General features: G+C 31.8%; 1 protein-coding gene across 1 annotated transcript; it reads left to right on the top strand.

The window, feature by feature from the left end:
* The first annotated feature begins 1,067 nt into the window (after nucleotides 1-1,067).
* On the top strand, nucleotides 1,068-15,964 carry LOC143069271 (uncharacterized). Its single transcript, XM_076243821.1, has 14 exons — nucleotides 1,068-1,236; nucleotides 1,361-1,394; nucleotides 2,171-2,259; nucleotides 3,282-3,603; nucleotides 8,458-8,543; nucleotides 9,024-9,225; nucleotides 9,956-10,075; nucleotides 10,462-10,550; nucleotides 10,947-11,151; nucleotides 11,625-11,744; nucleotides 13,079-13,167; nucleotides 14,093-14,300; nucleotides 14,962-15,079; nucleotides 15,831-15,964. Exons 2-13 carry the CDS (start codon nucleotides 1,371-1,373, stop codon nucleotides 15,073-15,075), a joined length of 1,668 nt encoding a protein of 555 aa, XP_076099936.1. The 5' UTR covers nucleotides 1,068-1,236; nucleotides 1,361-1,370; the 3' UTR covers nucleotides 15,076-15,079; nucleotides 15,831-15,964.
* Nucleotides 15,965-21,094: the final 5,130 nt, after the last annotated feature.

Genomic DNA, 21,094 nt, shown 5'->3' with positions numbered 1-21,094 from the left:
ATGTATGAAATATTCTTGCTTTGTACGATATCAAGACAAAATATTCAACTCAAACACGCCCTAACATAAAAAGGTGCACTCGATTTTCTCTATTCGATACAATTGTTACCCATTTTTTATAATTTTTTATTGAGTAACGTAATGGAAGGGCAGACACGAAAATTACTGAACTAATAGATTGATATGTTTTCCGTCCGTGGTAATTTTTTTTCTAAACATCGGAGGCTATGCATTTTCTACATCCAACTTGAAAGATACCCATGTCGTCGACTTGATATCTAATTGTTCTGATTAACTATGTACTAGATAAATTGAAAACTTATGCAAATGATGTGTTTAAAATAAAACACTTCGTAATTGAGAAAAAAATTGTAATTTTATTTGTTTCTATTAACTATCCTGGTACCTTTGATAACTATTTACACCACTGGGTCGATGCCACTGCTGGTGGACGTTTCGTCCCCGAGGGTATCACCAGCCCAGTAGTCAACACTTCGGTGTTGACATGAATATCAATAATGTGGTCATTTTTTTTTTATAAATTTCCTGTTAACAAAAGTTTAAATTTTTCGAAAAACTAAGGATTTTCTTATTCCAGGCATAGATTTCCTTAGACCTATTTGGCACAACTTTTTGGAATTTTGGATCCTCAAAGCTCTTCAACTTTGTAATTGTTTGGCTTTATAAATATTTTGATATGAGCGTCACTGATGAGTCTTATGTAGACGAAACGCGCGTCTGGCGTGCTAAATTATAATCCTGGTACCTTTGATAACTATTTTAAAATTTTTGTCACTATAGTAAACATTACAGTAAGCATTTATCGCCTTCTCTAACAAAGAGCTTCGATTCTTTTGTTCTATTTCAACCGGGTTTCCGACTGGGCGGGGTATAAAAGTTTAGTGACTTGCAAAGTACAGTTTGACATTTATGATTATAAAAGTACTAATAAGGAGTTTTTTTAGTGAAAATAAAATTTAAAGTACAGTGAATTTCACATATTATTATTTGTGGTAATATTTATTCATCGTACTATAAATGCGTAATAATTAATACCTTTCCACGTATTTCAAGGTTATGACCCGTGTAAGATACTAAACTGCATTACATACAAAAAAATACGTTTACATGCTACTTGTATTAATGGGATGAATCACATAGAGGTGCGCCATCTGTTAGCAGACAACTAAATCGAAGAGTGGATTAGTTTACAACGCACGATCGAACACAGAAGAGGTAAGTACACATCTACCTACACTCGGCTAATGTAATAAAAATACCTTAGAAACGTGTTTACATTATAGGTTTAAAATACACTGAGAAAATACATAAATGTACTATCTATTTGTATTTTTTACAGAATCAGCAGTATGTCTTATAGTATAAATCGCATCGTAAGTATACAATTAATCGTATTAGTGCAGACTATAGTTATCATCTTAGTCGGTGTGGGGTATTGGCATTTAAACAAAATGTATATTTATATATACAGCCTTAGGTTTAATCATTCTAATGATAGAAACAAATTTGACCACCAACGGTCAAGGAAATGTTAATAGTGTTTACGTGCCTCATCTTATTTTGCTGGTTTACATGTATACTACTAGGCATATTCGTTAAGTACAACTTTGGTTGAAAAAAATTATTGCAAACCTATATTTTTCCTCGTTTTGAAAAGGTAGTTTTATACTTACACTGCTAATATATTTCTCATTCAATTTTTATATTATGATAATCCATGTATTTATGTTAGAAGGTTAACGTAGATATTCGATAGGAATAAAAGTTAATTTGAATAAACTTTAGGATTTCAAATTTCAGAAAAATCAGAAATGGGTTTAAATTAGTTCATAACATGAAGACGTTGGGTATACACCAATAAGACAGAAATCTAACGACAAGCGGTTAAAAAAATAAATGTCGGGTAACTGTGCAAATATTTAACAATATGCCTAATAAATAAACCAGAGACCAAAATGTCAATAACCAACTTCAAGTCGATGACTGCCACTTAACTAGTGCGACCGACTTATATGAACCAACTGCCAATTCAAATGTATTTAAGGAAACCTGCTGATGACCAAGAAAGCTGTCAGAATTTTGAAACAGTATATGCATGTCGTGTTCAAAATACAACTCCGCTCTTTATTTCTATTTTTTTCATTTGTAGATAACCCCATCAACATTGCAAATCCCTGGGGGTTTACGTCCTGGAAAACAGATCCTGCTTCGTGGTAGAGTTACTCATAATCATGATTAGTAAGTTTTTTTTTTAATTTCTCCCTTGAGACCTTTTTTCTCTTTCATGATGAAAAGTGCGTTATAGTGATCGAAAGACCACACAAACGACATTAATTTTGCATTAACAATGTTAAAACTGTTCATAAAAATATAACTATTTATCACGACAATGCCTTTATCATATAAGTTACTACTGCGTTTATTTCATTGACGAAACCAAGAATCTTAGACAAAATTTTGTGTGTGAGTATCAGCAATATATAAGAATCCTAAGTGAGTTGTCTGAGTTCTTCTCAGTCTCATTTACTCACGTGACAAAATAGTCTCCAGTCTAATACTTTCAAATGCTCACATAAACAACTGATGATTCGCTGTATCGTTTTAAAAAAAAGGGGGTGGGTAGTTCTAAATCACAAGCGGACATTAACCTGCTGATTTTTTATTACTGCAAAGAATAACACATGACCACGTTTGCATCAAAGAAATAGTTGAATTTATATTTGATTTGAAATTAAATAATATAGTTACGCATTTCGCAATATGATGTCTTTTGTTGAAATAGGTGGGGTTTATTGAATTGCCGTGAGCTATCCATGCATAGTATATCTTACAGGATAAATGTGTGCGGTTTTCCTTGAATAATAAAATAGCCCTGTAAGAAAACTTTTTTAAAATAGATTACCTGGTTTGTTACAATAAAATAATTTTAGATTACGATATTTTCATGACTGCAACTCCGGATCAGAGATGCACGGGAAGCATAATGTTCTTGCATGTTTTCATACCAAATTTATGTAGTAAGCAACAATTTCGTACACCAAATAAATTTTCATGGTTTTTTTTTTTCATATAAACTATCTGGTGCAGCACCAAATAGTATATTGTTTGCAATTTACATGTTAACTGAATATTTTTATTTACTACCAGATTTGCTCTGGAGACTTTTTTAAGGCCTGGGCAATCAAACATTTTAATTTTAGTTTTCCATAAAATGCACGCATTTTTCTTTAGATATTATCAATATTTTCTTTGTTTATCAGTTTTTGCATTAATGTGAGAGAAGCCGAGGGTGGTGGTGACATACTGTTCCATTTTAATCCTCGACAAGAAGATGAGGTGGTGGTCAGGAACACTTTTTCAGGAGGAGAATGGGGAGAAGAAGAAAGAGATAAACCACATTTCCCATTTGGTTCTGGAAAATCATTTCTACTCAGAATAGAGATTGCCGAAGATGGCTATCGTACTTACGTTCAAGGAAAACCGTTCATTAACTATGGTCATAGGATAGATCCCAGCAAGGGAATGTTTTTAGAGATGTCAGATGGAGCAGAGTATTACGATGTTACCTTCCAAGATAAGGATGTAAGTACAAAGATATAAGGAATCCAAAATTATCATTCATACAATCATTCATACAATCAGATAGTTTGATATGTAAAAAGATGACAAGTAAAAATTGGAATAACAAAAACAACCAGGTGCTCCGCAGGGCGCAGCTTTATACGACCGCAGAGGTCGATCCCTGAACAGTTGGGGCAGGTATGGACAAAACATTTAAGCGTGATACAGCTCTGAATTTGGATTGTGATCAAATTTTTGACATTATATGGGTTTTTTACACAAAACAAATGTCAAGATTTTACAAATCAATTAAAGATTTCTTCTTCAAACTTATTTAAATCTAAAATTAATGATTGACACAGCATAGGTTTCTGACACAGAATGAATGTGGTCTAATGAACTTAAAATTTTTTTTGCCTTTGAGCAATTCATTATGCTGTTGAATATTAATCCTGTCAAAAAAATGTTTGAAGAAATTTTCTTTTTATTTATGAAATCTGAAATGAGAACAAGTATGGACACAACTTTTAAGTTTGATACAGCTATAAATGTGGATTGTGATTAAATAGTTGACACAACATAGGTTTATGTCACATTATGAATTTGGTTTAAGAAATGAAAATTAGAATTTAAAGTTTTTAAATTTAATATTAAACTATTATGGTTCAATATCCAAAATGTAAATAGTCATGTCTGGCAAATGTCCAACATACATTATCTAAAAACATTTTAGATAAGATAAGGAAAAAAAGCTTCATCAGCAACATTTTATATTGGCAAATTTCCAATGAAGTTATTTACATAAAGTTATTGGCAAATAAAAATAGAAAATGACATCATAGTCATGTCTGGCAAATTTCCAACATATATAATCAACTACTATTCTATACAAAGAAAGATAACTCCAATTGAAAATTAATTGCTATTGCACAATATTGTGCAATTAGATATTTCTTGCTATTGTGCAATACTGTGCAATTGAAAATTTCTTGCTATTGCACAATACTTGATATGGAATCCTGATTTGGACCAACTTGAAAACTGGGCCCATAATCAAAAATCAAAGTACATGTTTAGATAAAGCATATCAAATAAGCCCAAGAATTTAATTTTTGTTAAAATCAAACTTAGTTTAATTTTGGACCCTTTGGACCTTAATGTAGACCAATTTGAAAACTGGACCAAAAATGAAGAATCTACATACACAGTTAGATTTGGCATATCAAAGAACCCATTTATTCAATTTTTGATGAAATCAAACAAAGTTTAATTTTGGACCCCCATTTGGACCAACTTGAAAACTAGTCCAATAATTAAAAATCTAAGTACATTTTTAAATTCAGCATATCAAAGAACCCCAAGGATTCAATTTTTGTTAAAATCAAACTAAGTTTAATTTTGGACCCTTTGGACCTTAATGTAGACCTATTTGAAAACGGGACCAAAAATTAAGAATCTACATACATAGTTAGATTCGGCATATCAAAGAACCCCAATTTTTCAATTTTTGATGAAATCACACAAAGTTCAATTTTGGACCCTTTGGGCCCCTTATTCCTAAACTGTTGGGACCAAAACTCCCAAAATCAAACCCAACCTTCCTTTTATGGTCATAAACCTTGTGTTTAAATTTCATAGATTTCTATTTACTTATACTAAAGTTATGGTGCGAAAACCAAGAATAATGCTTATTTGGGCCCTTTTTTGGCCCTTAATTCCTAAACTGTTGTTACCTCAACTCCAAAAATCAATCCCAACCTTCCTTTTGTGGTCATAAACCTTGTGTTTAAATTTCATTGATTTCTATTTACTTATACTAAAGTTATTGTGCGAAAACCAAGAATAATGCTTATTTGGGCCCTTTTTTGGCCCTTAATTCCTAAACTGTTGGAACCAAAACTCCCAAAATCAATACCAACCGTCCTTTTGTGGTCATAAACCTTGTGTCAAAATTTCAGATTTCTATTCACTTAAACTAAAGTTATAGTGCGAAAACCAAGAAAATGCTTATTTGGGCCCTTTTTGGCCCCTAATTCCTAAAATGTTGGGACCAAAACTCCCAAAATCAATCCCAACCTTCCTTTTGTGGTCATAAACCTTGTGTTAAAATTTCATTGATTTCTATTCACTTTTACTAAAGTTAGAGTGCGAAAACTAAAAGTATTCGGACGACGACGACGACGACGCAAGACGACGCAGGACGACGACGCCAACGTGATAGCAATATACGACCAAAAAATTAAAATTTTTGCGGTCGTATAAAAACAAAACAAATGAAAAAAAAAATATTGTTCAAAATATGAAATTCTTGCAATAGAAGGGGAAATGCAAACCACTTTGAAAAACAAATATAGAAACAATGCAAATTAGAATGAAATTCAAAACAGTGTGGCTGTGGCCATTGATATACACATTAAATTCATCCATTGACTGGGACAAATTACGTGAACGTTTGTCTGTAACGACCACTGTTCACGACGTACCTACGATAGACATTTAAACTGTGGGGTCACCAAAGGTTTCTTAACGCCTTTAATTATAAAATAATTCGAAAAATTAATCAGGAATAACCTTTATGTTTTGATTTATATAATTGATATAAATCAAAACAGCGTGTTATTTCTGATTAATTTTTCGAATTACTTTATTATACGACCGCAAAATTTGAAAAATTTTTCGTCGTATATTGCTATCACGTTGGCGTCGTCGTCTGCGTCGTCGTCGTCGTCGTCCGAATACTTTTAGTTTTCGCACTCTAACTTTAGTAAAAGTGAATGGAAATCTATGAAATTTTAACACAAGGTTTATGACCACAAAAGGAAGGTTGGCATTGATTTTGGGAGTTTTGGTCCCAACATTTTAGGAATTAGGGGCCAAAAAGGGCCCAAATAAGCATTTTCTTGGTTTTCGCACTATAACTTTAGTTTAAGTGAATAGAAATCTATGAAATTTTGACACAAGGTTTATGACCACAAAAGAACGGTTGGGATTGATTTTGGGAGTTTTGGTTTCATCAGTTTAGGAATTAGGGGCCAAAAAAGGGCCCAAATAAGCATTATTCTTGGTTTTCGCACAATAACTTTAGTTTAAGTAAATAGAAATCAATGAAATTTAAACAGAATGTTAATGACTACAAAAGGAAGGTTGGTATTGATTTTGGGAGTTTAGGTCCCAACAGTTTAGGAATTAGGGGCCAAAAAGGGACCCAAATAAGCATTTTTCTTGGTTTTCGCACCATAACGTTAGTATAAGTAAATAGAAATCTATGAAATTTAAACACAAGGTTTATGACCATAAAAGGAAGGTTGGTATTGATTTTGGGAGTTTTGGTCCCAACAGAATAAGGGGCCCAAAGGGTCCAAAATTAAACTTTGTTTGATTTCATCAAAATTGAATAATTGGGGTTCTTTGATATGCCGAATCTAACTGTCATGACTGTGTATGTAGATTCTTAACTTTTGGTCCCGTTTTCAAATTGGTCTACATTAAGGTCCAAAGGGTCCAAAATTAAACTTAGTTTGATTTTGACAAAAAATGAATCAGTTAGGTTCTTTGATATGCTGAATCTAAAAATGTACTTAGATTCTTGATTATTGGCCCAGTTTTCAAGTTGGTCCAAATCGGGGTCCAAAATTAAACTTTGTTTGATTTCATCAAAAATTGAATAAATGGGGTTCTTTGATATACCAAATCTAACTGTGTATGTAGATTCTTCATTTTTGGTCCTGTTTTCAAATTGGTCTACACTAAAGTCCAAAGGGTCCAAAATTAAACTTAGTCTGATTTTAACAAAAATTGAAATCTTGGGGTTCTTTGATATGCTGAATCCAAAAATGTACTTAGATTTTTTATTATGGGCCCAGTTTTCAAGTTGGTCCAAATCAGGATCTAAAATTATTATATTAAGTATTGTGCAATAGCAAGTCTTTTCAATTGCACAGTATTGCGCAATGGCAAGAAATATCTAATTGCACAATATTGTGAAATAGCAAATTTTTTTTTAATTAGAGTTATCTTTCTTTGTCCAGAATAGTAAGCAAGAAATATCTAATTGCAAAATATTGTGCAATAGCAAGATTTTTTTTTTAATTGGAGTTATCTTTCTTTGTCCAGAATCAACTTAAATCTTTGTTATATACAATATACAATGTATATTCACTTTTTACTACCAACTGATAAATTAAAATAATCTTTACCATTCAGTGATAACAAGCAGTTTTTTTACATCTTAATATTTTATGATGTATTTAAATGAGTAGTTATTGTTGCAAACTCCATTAGAAATTTTAATTGAGATTAGTTTTGGAATAAGGGAAAGGGGGATGTGATTAAAAAAATTGGGTTCAATTTTTCTCATTTGAAATTTCATAAATAAAAAAGAAAATTTCTTCAAACATTTTTTTGAGAGGATTAATATTCAACAGCATAGTGAATTGCTCTAAGAGAAAACAAAAATTTTAAGTTCATTAGAACACATTCATTCTGTGTCAGAAACCTATGCTGTGTCAACTATTTAATCACAATCCAAATTTAGAGCTGAATCCAGCTTGAATGTTGTGTCCATACTTGCCCCAACCGTTCAGGGTTCAACCTCTGCGGTCGTATAAAGCTACGCCCTGCGGAGCATCTGGTTAAGGTGTTGAGAACCTTTGGTGACCCCATAGTTTAAGTGTCTGTAAAAAGTACATATTTTTGAGCAGTGGTCGTTACATACAAACGTTCACCTAAATTGTCCCAGTCAATGGATGAATTTAATGTGTCAATCAATGGCCACAGCCACACTGTTTTGAATTGCATTCTAACTCTACTGTTTACATGCGTAATTGTTACTTTGTTATTATAAAAATGGTCTTGTTTGTCTATACTTTAAAACAGGACACTCCGTACCGAACAGAAATACCAGGGAGAATGCAAATTGGCAAAGCTGTCCGTCTCCGAGGTGCAACTCGAGGTTCTGAAGGGTAACGTATATCTATAACTCATTTGTTATTGATATGTTGCCGCGATATAGCCTTTTTGTGCTAATGATCACAAATCGATCAATCAATCTATTATTGCTTTTTTACTGTAGACAATATATAGACTTTCTAGATGTTGTGGTCTATTATATAATCTTGTGTATAGAATATGGTATATTGATTATTGATGTTGATGCTCTCGAGGTGCAGATCAATGTCCTGACGGGTATGATATATCATTTGTTATTTCGATTTTACCGTAAACGAATCAAACCCGTTATATATTCTGTGATTTTAATTTGATATTTTTAAACATTCTTTATAATAATTATGTATATCTAAGAATACCAAATGTTATGAGAACACTGTTCTGACAGTAACAACAACAAAGATTTCAAATTGTTTAACTCGGCAATGATAAAAACTACTTTTCTTGATTTCTTTTTTAGCTTTATATTTATATTCCTGTTTGGATTTTTGTAGGTTCAATGTAAATTTTTCCTGTGACTGTGAAAACGAAAGCATAGCCTTTCATTTCAACCCACGACCATCAGATGGAACTGTAGTAATGAATGCCAACATAGGAGGTTGGGGAGATGAAGAAAGAGATTTTGAAGGAGATTTCCCATTTGAAAATGATCAATATTTTGATATTATTTTTGTTTGCACTGCTGAAAAATATCACGTATGTTTTAAGTCAACCTTTAGCTTTATGTGGTTATATTTAGCAGGGCGTTGTTTAGGACTATGAACATAGAAAATGATACCAACCTTTCATTATGATAATTATAATTTTTTCTAAACTGAAGTCCTCCGATAAGTTCTTATTTGTCAAAATATATATCTTAATGTTTTAGCTGAAAAAAAAAAACCCAATATCAACTTCAAGAATAAATATACACCTGTCATTTTTATATATACTTTTAACCTTTTGAAATTTAGTATTTAAATCTCAAATGATGTTGTAAAACTTCAAGTTTGCATACTAGTACCTTAAACCTAAACTTCCAAATTGTATTTTTGATTTGCATCCAGTTAAAAAAAAGAGTTTTGTGCGTCGTTGTTTCAGTAGTACCACGGCATTTTAAACGATGTTTGTTGTTCAAAGTTGTCCAGAGGTTTGATCTATCGCGTGGTTTCCGTTAAGAACTCCACACAATAATAATCGAATGTGATTTAGTGGAACCAGACACTCTTCTAAATTTATTTGAAGGTTAATCGACGATTCGTTACATTGAAAGGGTCGATGAAGACCTAAGATTCAAATCAGACTTTTAAAATGACACAAAAATGGTGGGTTCTCAAAACACCGTGTGTAAAATGTTCCCTGTTCAGGTCAATACTAGTAATCAATTACATTGTAATTTGTATTTTTGTAAATTTCGATTTCTTACTTATTGAAAAAACTGTTGCAGGTTTATGTCAACGAAAACCATTTTGCCGATTTCAATCATCGACTTGATTTTGCTGATGCCACATATTTGCACATTCTAGGTGACGTAGATATTGCTGAGTTAGAGTTCCTAGAACCCGTTGTAAGTACTTCACTCAGAATTAAACAAAACATGTATACTGATCATTACACGCTTAATTAAAGAAAAGAAAAAAAAAAACAATGGAAAGAAGTTGGGCAGTTACTCCAAAAATGAAAGTACACCATTTTTAAGAATTTGAAATATAAAATAACGTGTTTAGAAAAAAAGGGTAAACAACATTTATGAACAAATTATAATGTTTACACTTTGCAAAAAAATTTCAAACACGCTGGTAAACTAAATTTCTTGAACAAAAATAAATGTTGAGTATACACTCATTAAGAATAAACGTTAAAAATATCTTATATTTAATATCTCTTTATTTTCGAATAAGGAAAGTCTGTATAAGAATAATGTTTTGATTTCAAGAAATATGTGTTTTTTAGGATGACGACTTTGTGAAAGAGATTCCTTCAGGTCTTGAGAAAGGAGATGTTTTGTTGTTCAGAGGGTTCATGAAACCAGAGTCAGAATGGTATGTAAATTTTAAACAAGTTTATTTTTGTGTCTGAAACAAATGAATAAATTGAAGTGAAACTGTATTCAAAAATGAAAAAAAAGTAATGTTATGATGTATTAGTTCATGTTTTAAATTCCTACGTTTTTAACAAAATTTCAATGTCAGGAGCATCATGTTAATTCATTTTTTCTTTGTTATTTGAGTGTGAGGCCTTTTGCAAACCAAAAAAAAAAGCCTTTTCCTTTTCCCATTTCCAGAACAGCTCATAGTCTTAATTTTGAAAAGGATTTAGATGTTTAAATACAAGAGAAGCAACATAAACTTATAATGAATTGTTACAACTACGAAAATTATACCAGAATTTCAAGGTTGGTGTTTAAAATTAAGTAAAGGCTCTTCTTACTATTGTAGGTTTGCCATTAACCTTCATTATGGTCTTACAACCGATTCTGATGTTGCCCTTCATTTCAATCCCCGGATTGATCAAGGTCAAGTGGTATTTAATAGTAGAACCGATGATGCTTGGGCCGACGAAGAAAGAATAGACATCCCTCAATGTATAGCTGATAGGAAACCGTTTGAAATCAAGATAGTCACCAAAAGCAAAAAATTCAAGGTAATTCGTACACTTATCTTTGTAGATATGTCATCAGTTTAAACTTATTATGGAATTGAGGATGCGAGACGCTTCGTTTCAGTAAAATTCGTAGTTGCATGCTTATAATTGTAATTGTATATTTTACTAACGTAGATTGTGATTGTTTTTAAAAAGGGAAGCAAAAGATACCAAAGGGACATTCAAACTCTTTTTAAGACGCAAATAAAAAGACTACACAATAGCTAAAACTGAAAAAGACAAAAAGACAAACAATAGGATACTATCTCAACATAGAAAACTTGAGATTGAGCAACACAAACTCCGGGGTGAGCTCAGGTGCTATAGAGGGGGGGGGGATAGATTATGTTCCACATGTGTCACCCGTTAATATGATATACTCATTCTACATTCTATTTAATATTTTTTATACGGCTGTTTTCTATTTTCCATTTCTTATGATTTTCTGAATAGTTTTCATATCCAAATTCTAGGTATATGTTAATGGATCAAAAGTTAAAAAGTTTGAATCAAGAGGAGAAATTGAAAATATCAAAGGAATCAATGTTAATGCAGGAGCGTATATTTTCCAAGTCAAACTAGAGAGAAAATTGGTAAGTAATCCAGGCTTCAATGAAAGTAATAGAACAAAAATACTGAACTCCGAGGGAAATTCAAAACAGGAAGTCCTTAATCAAATGCCGAAACCAAAAATCAAACACATCAAACAAAGTGGCAACAACTGTCATATTCCTAACTTTCAATTGCTAATCAGAAAATATTTCACCTCTCGGAATCAAAAGTCATCACATTTCAGAAAGTTTTATAACAAAAAGTAAAATCACAAAAATATCGAACTCCAAAAAGTCCTATTCGGATATACCCTTGTAAAAAAAGCTCAAATACATTAAATGAATCGAAAACAACTGACGCGTTCCTGACTTGCTTTTTTTATGTAGAAAATGATGAAGAAAACCTAGTTTTTATAGCTAGTTTAACCTCTCACTTGTATGACAGTCGCATAAAATTGCATTATATGTGTAACATTCTTTCAAGTTTTCTGTGTATAGTATATTTAGATGCTGTCCTCTCTTTAATCTCATCAACAGCTTATATGTATATCATTTGCAAATAAACTGTATGATGGATGTTTAACGAATAACATGACTGAAAAGACTAACACAATGATCATGAAAGTGGTGGTATGTAAAAATATAAAGAAAAATGATTTTGATGAGACCAAAAATGCACTCTATTTTAACTGTCACATAAATCATATGAAAAATTGCAAAAAGCATAGTCTAAAATGTGTCCCTCATTTAATTCTTATCTTTTCTAATGATGCTGGATGTGTCTTTTTCGAATAAAGACGGAGAACACTTTTGCGAAGAAAAAAATGCACAAAATTTTAATTGTCCACAAAATTTCAACAGAAAATAGACCGAGCACATCAAATAAACCTTGGAGTGTTTCTGAAAGATAAGCCGTTTCAATCGTGTTGCTCTTGGTAAGTAAACATATGAATTGGATGAAGACACAATCGACAAAAGGGAGGACAGGATTGAGGCAGAAACAGTAGACATTAGAAAAATATCCGATGCATCTATGGCTTTAACATTATAAACGATCAACCAAATGATTATTGCGACCGTATATTGATGATTTTTTTTATCTTTGCAAATATAAAACAAAGAATTGCTCACATTAACACACGCAAACAGATTGTATATATATATATATATATTTTTATTCTGCTTTCTGGAAGATAATAATCAATCGACTAGTTCATATAAGTTAATTTTTGCTAATATGGGAAAAATTAATAAGTAAGGTATATAGAATTGAGATAATTCTACACAAGTGTGGTGATCGTATAGATCTACAAATGGTGGATGATATAACAATCGAAATAATACAATTATTTATAATTGGTAAACCTATTTGATAGGAGAAACCAGTTTTAGAAAGGATTCCTGGAGGTATAAGACCTGGTTCCTGGATTGTTATTCATGGAATGCCAAAGAAAAAATGTGATAGGTAGGTGACTTCTTGAATTACCGCTTAAAGTTAATATCATAGAATATAATCCTACAAGTTATCAGAAATATTAGAACTTTTTTGATATCATTTAAAAATGATAAACGATAAACAAAAACACAAAGGAAAGACAAAAAAATAGATCACGAGATAATAGATCCTCAATTATCTACTAGAAAATAAGAGACAGATTAAGATCGGGTTTCAGAATAGCCGGGGGGAAAATTAATTAATGCAACACATATGTTGCGTTCATTGTGTCCTGTTTTTAATAAATGATGATGAAATTGATTATTTAACAGTAAATAAAGGCAACAGTAGTATACCGCTGTTCAAAACTCATAAATCCATGGACAAAAAACAAAATCGGGGTAACAAACCAAAACCGAGCGAAACGCATTAAATATAAGAGGAGAACAACGACACAACATCGAAACGCAACACACACAGAAACAGACCAATCATCAGACAAAACACCACGAGAATAACAAATGTAACATGAAAACCAAATACATGAATTTGGGATAGACAAGTACCGTGCCACGTCTTATCTCAATATCTCAAAAATAAGAGAAAACACAAACGACTCAACGTTAAAATGCAACACAAAGAGAAACGAACAATATATAACAATGACCATCTTCCTGACTTGGTACAGGACACTTTTAAAGGGGAATAAAAGTGGTGGGTTGAACCTGGTTTTAAGGCATGCCAAACCTCGCACTTTAATGGCAAAGTTAAATATAACATTGAAATGACAACATAATATTACAGGACTACAATACAAATAAATAGGAGAACATATTAGACACAGAAAAACATGATTAATAGATAACAAAAAGCATCAGGTTTAAAATTCAATACGCCAAGTAACAATTTTATCAAATTATATTATAAGTTTTCTTCACGCAATTTCTGAAAACAGATTCCATATTAACTTGAAATGTGGAGATGACCCCGAGAGCAATGTAGCTTTTCATTTCAATCCTCGTTTTGGAGAAGAACACTGTACAGTAAGAAATACGTACGTAGAAGGAAACTGGCAAGAGGAAGAAAGAGAAGAGGATAGTTTCCCATTTGAGAAAAAAGACACATTTGAAGTTGTTATAAAAGTTATGGAGGAAAAGTTTATGGTATGATACATTGGAAATATATTACTACTTATGAATTATTATTTTAAAACTAACTAATTTATAATGCAAAATTGCTAAAAGAACGTGTGTTGTTCTACCAATAACTGTTTAAGCGACGATATACAAAGTCACCAAAGATCTTAGGCTCATAATCTATTAACTGGTGATTCTGAAAAATGTTTAGTACTCATTTAAAGATCGAGTTTCAAGTTACATTGGACTTTATCCTGTTATGGTATTATGATGAATTGAATAAGATTGATTTCAAAACAATATACATACTATAGCAAATAAAACATATCTTACAAATACGACACAATGGTAAACGGCAGCAAAACAACAACATGATATTATGTGAATTAATAATATGACATATCATTGTCCATGCTGCTTTTAAAAGAGATCTATTGATAGTTACATCATTTTATAGTAGAATTGTATTGCCAGCTGTGAACATTGATCTAGTTTATATAGATATTTGTCCAAGAACAGTAGTATTTTGGTAAATAATGTCATCTTACAGGTCTGCATACAGGACAAACTAAATCAACGATCATATTACTGCACATACTTAACAATAATTCTCTTTGAATATTGATATATTGACTAACTTAGAACTTTATGTAATTGAAGTACCCCACACGCTATATTATTATTTCAGACATATGTAAATGGCGACCGTTATATAGACTTTAATCACCGACTTCCATTGGATAGCATCTGTCATCTTGAAATGGATGGATTGGCAGAATTCTATGAAACAGAATTTTTGTGATAAGGTTTAATAATATTTATAGTAAAATAGCATTTAGAATCCGTTAGAGTACAAATAACAAAAATATAGATCAACAGGTTTATCTTGAAAAACTTTCATATGTACCTGATGACAAAAGTTCTAAATAAACAACATGTACATAAAACATTTAAGGAAACCCAAAACAAAAGGGCATAGATGTCATATAACACCTAAAATTGCTCATCATTAAATTTGTCTTCGGGTGTTTAAATCTTAGGTTTCAGGGCATAATTTTTGTGATAGAAAATCTAAAATTGACAATTTATAAGTCATAACTTGCGTAATATGGATTTTTTCAATTCATTTTAAAGGATAGCACAAATGAAAGCTAAAATAAAGTATAGTAAGTGTACTTTCATTTTTGGTTTCCACAAAGAAAATCGAATAGTGGGAGCAAAAAGTATAAAAAAAAGCCAAACAAATTAAAAAACAGTTGAAGTTAATACAAACAGACAAAATCAAATGATAGAGATCAAAAGGAACACATGAAAAAAAAAACAACTGCAAAATTTTTGACTTGGTATAGACATATTCCAAAAAATAATTAAGGAAAACCTGATTTTATATCAAGCTAAACATCATGCTTGTACAATGAACCATCATACCCATAGAATACTTTTTTTTAGTATGTTAAACCATGTGCAAACGTGCTGATGTATATACATATAGTGGCAAACAGTTTCATTTACCTCTGTAGGTTAAATGTGTGTTCCTAATCTTTTTATCTGTTTCAGATGATGGAAAAGGTACCCTTTGGTGATAGCTTTAATGGTTTGATACAAATTTTATAAGCGACTTTAATTTTTGACTTTGTGATACATTGTTTACGTTATTATTATATACTACAAATACATATAGTAGTGTTGAATAGCGTTATTATTCATTGAGCAAGGATTTAAATGTTAAAGTTTACTTTATCTACATCGTCTGTGTAATAGCCTCTTTACACAAGTCATAGATTATGCTAATCAACAAGTTATGTTTTCAGGAGAAGATATAATATAAGTATCTGTTTTTGATCAAAAGTATTAGTATATTTATTAGTGTAATTTAAAGTTAATAGTTATCAAAGGTACCAGGATTATAATTTAGTACACCAGACGCGCGTTTCGTCTACATAAGACTCATCAGTGACGCTCATATCAAAATATTTATAAAGCCAAACAAGTACAAAAAATTGTGCCAAATATGGCTAAGGTAATATATGCCTCGGGTAATAAAATCCTTAGTTTTTTTCGAAAAATTCAAAGTTTTGTAAACAGGAAATTTATAAATGACCACATTATTGATATTCATGTCAACAGTCAACACTTAATCGCTTAAGTTTTGACTACTGGGCTGGTGATACCCTCGGGAACGAAACGTCCACCCGCAGTGGAATCGACCCAGTGGTGTAAATAGTTATCAAAGGCACCAGGATTATAATTTAGTACACCAAATGCGCGTTTCGTCTACATAAGACTCCTCAGTGACGCTCATATCAAAATATTTATAAAACCAAACAAAGTTGAAGAGCATTGAGGATCTAAAATTCTAAAAAAGTTGTAAGTACAAACTGACTTAAATTACAACCGTCAGGCTCCCTATTAGTCACTATCCCTTTGACATGAAGACATCTACTGTCTCTGTCGGTAGGATGTCTGGAGGTAAGGCATTCCAGTCATATCCTGTGTGCATTTATACGCGAGTGTGGTGCTTTGGTTCCTTATGGATGTATATGTCATCCTTAGTGCCATTGTTGTTATGTGTCGTTTTTCTTGAGATATCGCAACCATGTTATTTTCTATTTTATTTTTTATACAGGTAAGCTATGATTAACCTTTATAAACGCCTTTGCAAAACCCATCCAAGCTTATAACCCCATTCAAACATACAATCAATCAAAAATATATTAAAACCCATGAAATTTGACATAATATATAAATGTACACGTTTCATAAAAAAAATAAGTCAACAGTAGTAAATGACAAAAATGATTTGTCTACAAAAATAAATTTTGCGTTTATTTTTGTGAAGACAATATTGACTTTTGTGTTAAATTTTCACTTCTGTTTCACAAAATTTAATTTTGTCTACACAAAAATAAACACAAAATCTCAGTTTTGTATGCAAAAAAAAAACTCATCATAGATACCAGGACTAAATTGTATTTACGCCAGACGCACAAATTAGTTCACAGAATCCAAACTAAACTAATTTGCATACAAAATTGACTTTTGTCGCCCAATTTTCAAATTAGGTAACAAAAGTAAAGTCTGTGTTACAAAAATGAATTTTGTCATGACAAAAGTAATATTTGTCGACTGAAAGATAACTTTTTATGACAAAATTTAAATTTGTAGTATGCTACAAATTTTGTTAAGCTGAACTCTTTTTTGTTGAACAAAACTCACTCTTGTTCCTTACAAAATTGAATTTCGAGTACAAAACCACAAGAGTCCCATTCGGTGCCCCGTACAGGAACGCTCAAAACCAAATATTTAAAAGCCAATGATACCAAGACCTTGTTTATAATTATCCTTTATCAATAACACAAAAGGGTCTCCAGGTGTAGATTCTATGTACTGGCGTTGTTTATCATCTTAATAACGTGTTATAGTGTTCTTTTGTGTGTCTTTGTAAATATCAACCTTTACTGTAAAGTCCACTTTTGGTAATATCCTTTTTACGTGGTTCGGTATTTATCCCGCCAATGTTTCGTTGTGCTGAGGTAATTTTTTGTATTCTTGTCTTTCATTTTTGCTTATGTGCTTTGTCTATATGCAATTTCGGTTTTCTTTGGCTGACTTATTTGTTTGTTTTTATTGTGTTGAAGATTATAAAAAAAATGTTGGATGCTGTACCCCTATTTCTGACATATTTACCTATTATGTCTAGGTGTTTGTTTTGTTCACACATTCTTGTCAATATAATTTTATGGGCTTGTTATACAAGTGATAGGTTTATCTAGCTATAACACCCGTTTTGTACCATAAGGAAATGTCTGTACCAAGTCAGGAATGTGTCAGTTGATTTCGATTCGTTTGATGTATTTGAGCTTTTGATTTTTATGCCCCATTTATGAGCATTATGTTTTGGTCGTGGTAGTTTTTGATGAAGTTGACGTTCAATCAACTTGAAACTTAGTGCACATGTTCCTATAATATGATCTTTCTTATGTTAATGCCCAATTAGAGATTTTGCCTCATTTTCACGGTCCACTGAACATAGAAAATGATAGTCTGGATTGGGCATCGGTGTACTGTGGACATATTCTTGTTCTATTTTATATAGGATTTTCCGATTTGGATTTTCTTGATGTTCGGTATTTTTGTGATTTTACTATTTTTTCTAAAACTTTCTGAATTGTTATGACTTATAAGTCCGAGAAGTGAAATATTTTTGTTTACCAATTGAGTTGCAAAAGAGGATAGAGAGATACAAGAAGGACAGTCAAACTCATTATCACTGAACTAGTATAGATGTGTGTTTAGGGGCCAGATGAAGGACGCCTCCGGGTATGGGAGTTTCTCGCGGCATTGAAGATCTATTGGTTACCTTCTGCTGTTGTCTGCTCTATGGTCGGAGTGTTGTCTTTTTGACATTCCCCATTTCCATTCTCAATTTTATCATAGATCAAAAACACACTGACAACGCTATGGCTAAAAAATGAAAAAAAAATAACAAATAAATAATAGTACACAAAACACAACATAGAAACTAAAGACACAGCAAAACGAACCCCACCAAAAACTGTAAAATGCTATTATTATAAACTCTATTTGAACTTCAAACGTAAGTAAAGGCGGAAGGGCTGCCAAGTATTTGCTATCGGTGATGGGAATATTCGTCAAATAAAAACTTGTGACTAACTACAAGGTCAGTTAGACTCATGATTTAACATTTGTTTAACATCATTCTGTACAGAGATACCAATTCTTTATGCTTTCATTTAATAAAAAAATTACCTAATTATTTTACAAATTAACAAAGTTACAGCTATTTAAACGAACTATATTGTTACAAAACATGTATTATTGTCTTGTATGTTCTTTCTGAACGTACCCTGATAAGTGGTTATATACCTTTTAGCGAGGAATAAATCGTACTTTGTAAAAACTTACTATAATTCAAACAAAAATTCCCTGTTTCTTGACTGACAACATATTTGTTACGTTTGATGGCCGTGTTTTTCAATAAAACAATCTACATTCCCATTGGAACTAACTGTGCTCCTCTTCTTGTCGACTTGTTCTTTTATTTATACGAGACTAGCTTTATACAGGAGCTTCTTAGGAAATATAAAAAGAGGTCAGCATTGTGCTTTAACTTCATGATCCGCTATAAAGATGATTTCCTCTTATTAAATAATTTTGGTGACTTTGTTGAACGCATCTATCCCAGTTGAATCTACCTCATGCATTGACTTACATCTAGAAATTGACAATGAGGTCGGTTGAGAAAAATTTTTTACGACAGAGAATATATTTCAGCTTCCAAACTTGTGAACATTCCAGCAGGACCTGCATATGAAGTATATATCTTCAAGTTAATACGATATTCAGGGCTTTGATTTCCTTTTATGACTTCTTTGATAATGGGTTGCTGCTTACAAGGAATGTATTTAACTAGAAGTTAGTTTCAAGTGTTAAATTAATTTAAATTCAATTTAATTAATTATTGAAAATGTTTCAGATGACGAGTCATGTTGCAATTGTTGCAACCACAATCCTATTCCTCTTCCTGAAACGTCATATGAAATTATACAACACCGGGTTTGTACTAACTTGAGCAACACAACGGGTGCCACATGTGAAACATCTCCATTCACTCACCAGGCACCGGAGGCTACTGTTTTTAGGGGTTTTTGCCATGACACTGGTTTGTTACGACTTATAAGTTTGAACATCCCTTCGGTATCTTTCGCCTCTCTTTTGTAAAGTAAACAAACAAGAGAGCATACGATGAAATGTCTCGCCTTCTTTACTAATCATTGATTTTATGTTGATTGTTCCTAAATATAAAGCTTTACTACAAGTATCACATAAACTTAACATGATCCAAAAAAATGAGGCCAAGATCAGATAAACCAATCAAGAAATACGTGTATACCTTACAATCATACAATACACCAAATAAAGTTGACCTATTTCTAATAGTTTCTAAGTAATAGACTTAACCCAAAAAAAACCAACTAAACATTGAACAATGAACGATGAAAATGAGATCTAGGTCAGATGAACCATGGCAGACAAACATGTACACCTTACAATCAATCTAGGCATGATACGGGTTATGTTCTCATATATTTTATGATGGTAACGGTAGGGATTGTGCTTGATTTTCATAAGATAAAGACATAATCTTTCAATCAGTTTAATTGAGGTCTGGAGCTGGCATGTCAGTAACTGATATGTCATGGACTATGGACATGTGACGGAAAATTTGTAACATAAGGCATCTACGTACAAAGTATGAAGCTTTCCACCTTTTTAACTATAAAGCTAACGCTGTCAGATCACTATCTTTGATGAGATTTCAGCAGAAGTCGCAGACTTGACAAAATTGAAATCACTTTTTTTCTGCTGAAAGAACTTTTATTCATTCAAAATTCACATAAGTTTTTTATTCTGACATCAGACACCTTTTATGCCAAAAATTAAAAAAAGTTTTAGCAATAATCAATTTAGTTCTTTTGATATTTTTTTATATTTTGAAGTCTAATCTTATTTGAATTTATATGAAAACATTTATTCTGAAGCAAAAATCTTATGTAATGTAGGATATTAGTAGTCTTCCACTCGTGCATACTTATGATTATAAACATCTTTGAATATTGTATCGACACTAAGTACCTATTTGGTTCATTTGTGTTCCCCCTATTTTTATAAGCTCATAATCTTGGCTGAACTAAAATTTGGCATATACCCCAGTATTTCACAAAGTTCCAACCTTGATAAACATTTGCATCACCTTCATGGTGAGCAACCCTACACTGAAACTTTAACCTGATCAGTGA

This window comes from Mytilus galloprovincialis, chromosome 3 (assembly GCF_965363235.1).
Source record: "Mytilus galloprovincialis chromosome 3, xbMytGall1.hap1.1, whole genome shotgun sequence".
In the NCBI taxonomy this organism is placed as follows: domain Eukaryota; kingdom Metazoa; phylum Mollusca; class Bivalvia; order Mytilida; family Mytilidae; genus Mytilus; species Mytilus galloprovincialis.
This window is presented reverse-complemented; position numbering and strand designations above follow the sequence as displayed.

What these genes read in the sequence shown, in the direction of transcription:
- LOC143069271 (XM_076243821.1), top strand. Translation starts at nt 1,371, where the DNA reads ATGTCTTATAGTATAAATCGCATC. An exon ending in CTTATAGTATAAATCGCATC is followed by an intron (nt 1,395 to 2,170) that starts GTAAGTATACAA and finishes TTTCATTTGTAG; the next exon opens with ATAACCCCATCAACATTGCA. An exon ending in TTACCTTCCAAGATAAGGAT is followed by an intron (nt 3,604 to 8,457) that starts GTAAGTACAAAG and finishes ACTTTAAAACAG; the next exon opens with GACACTCCGTACCGAACAGA.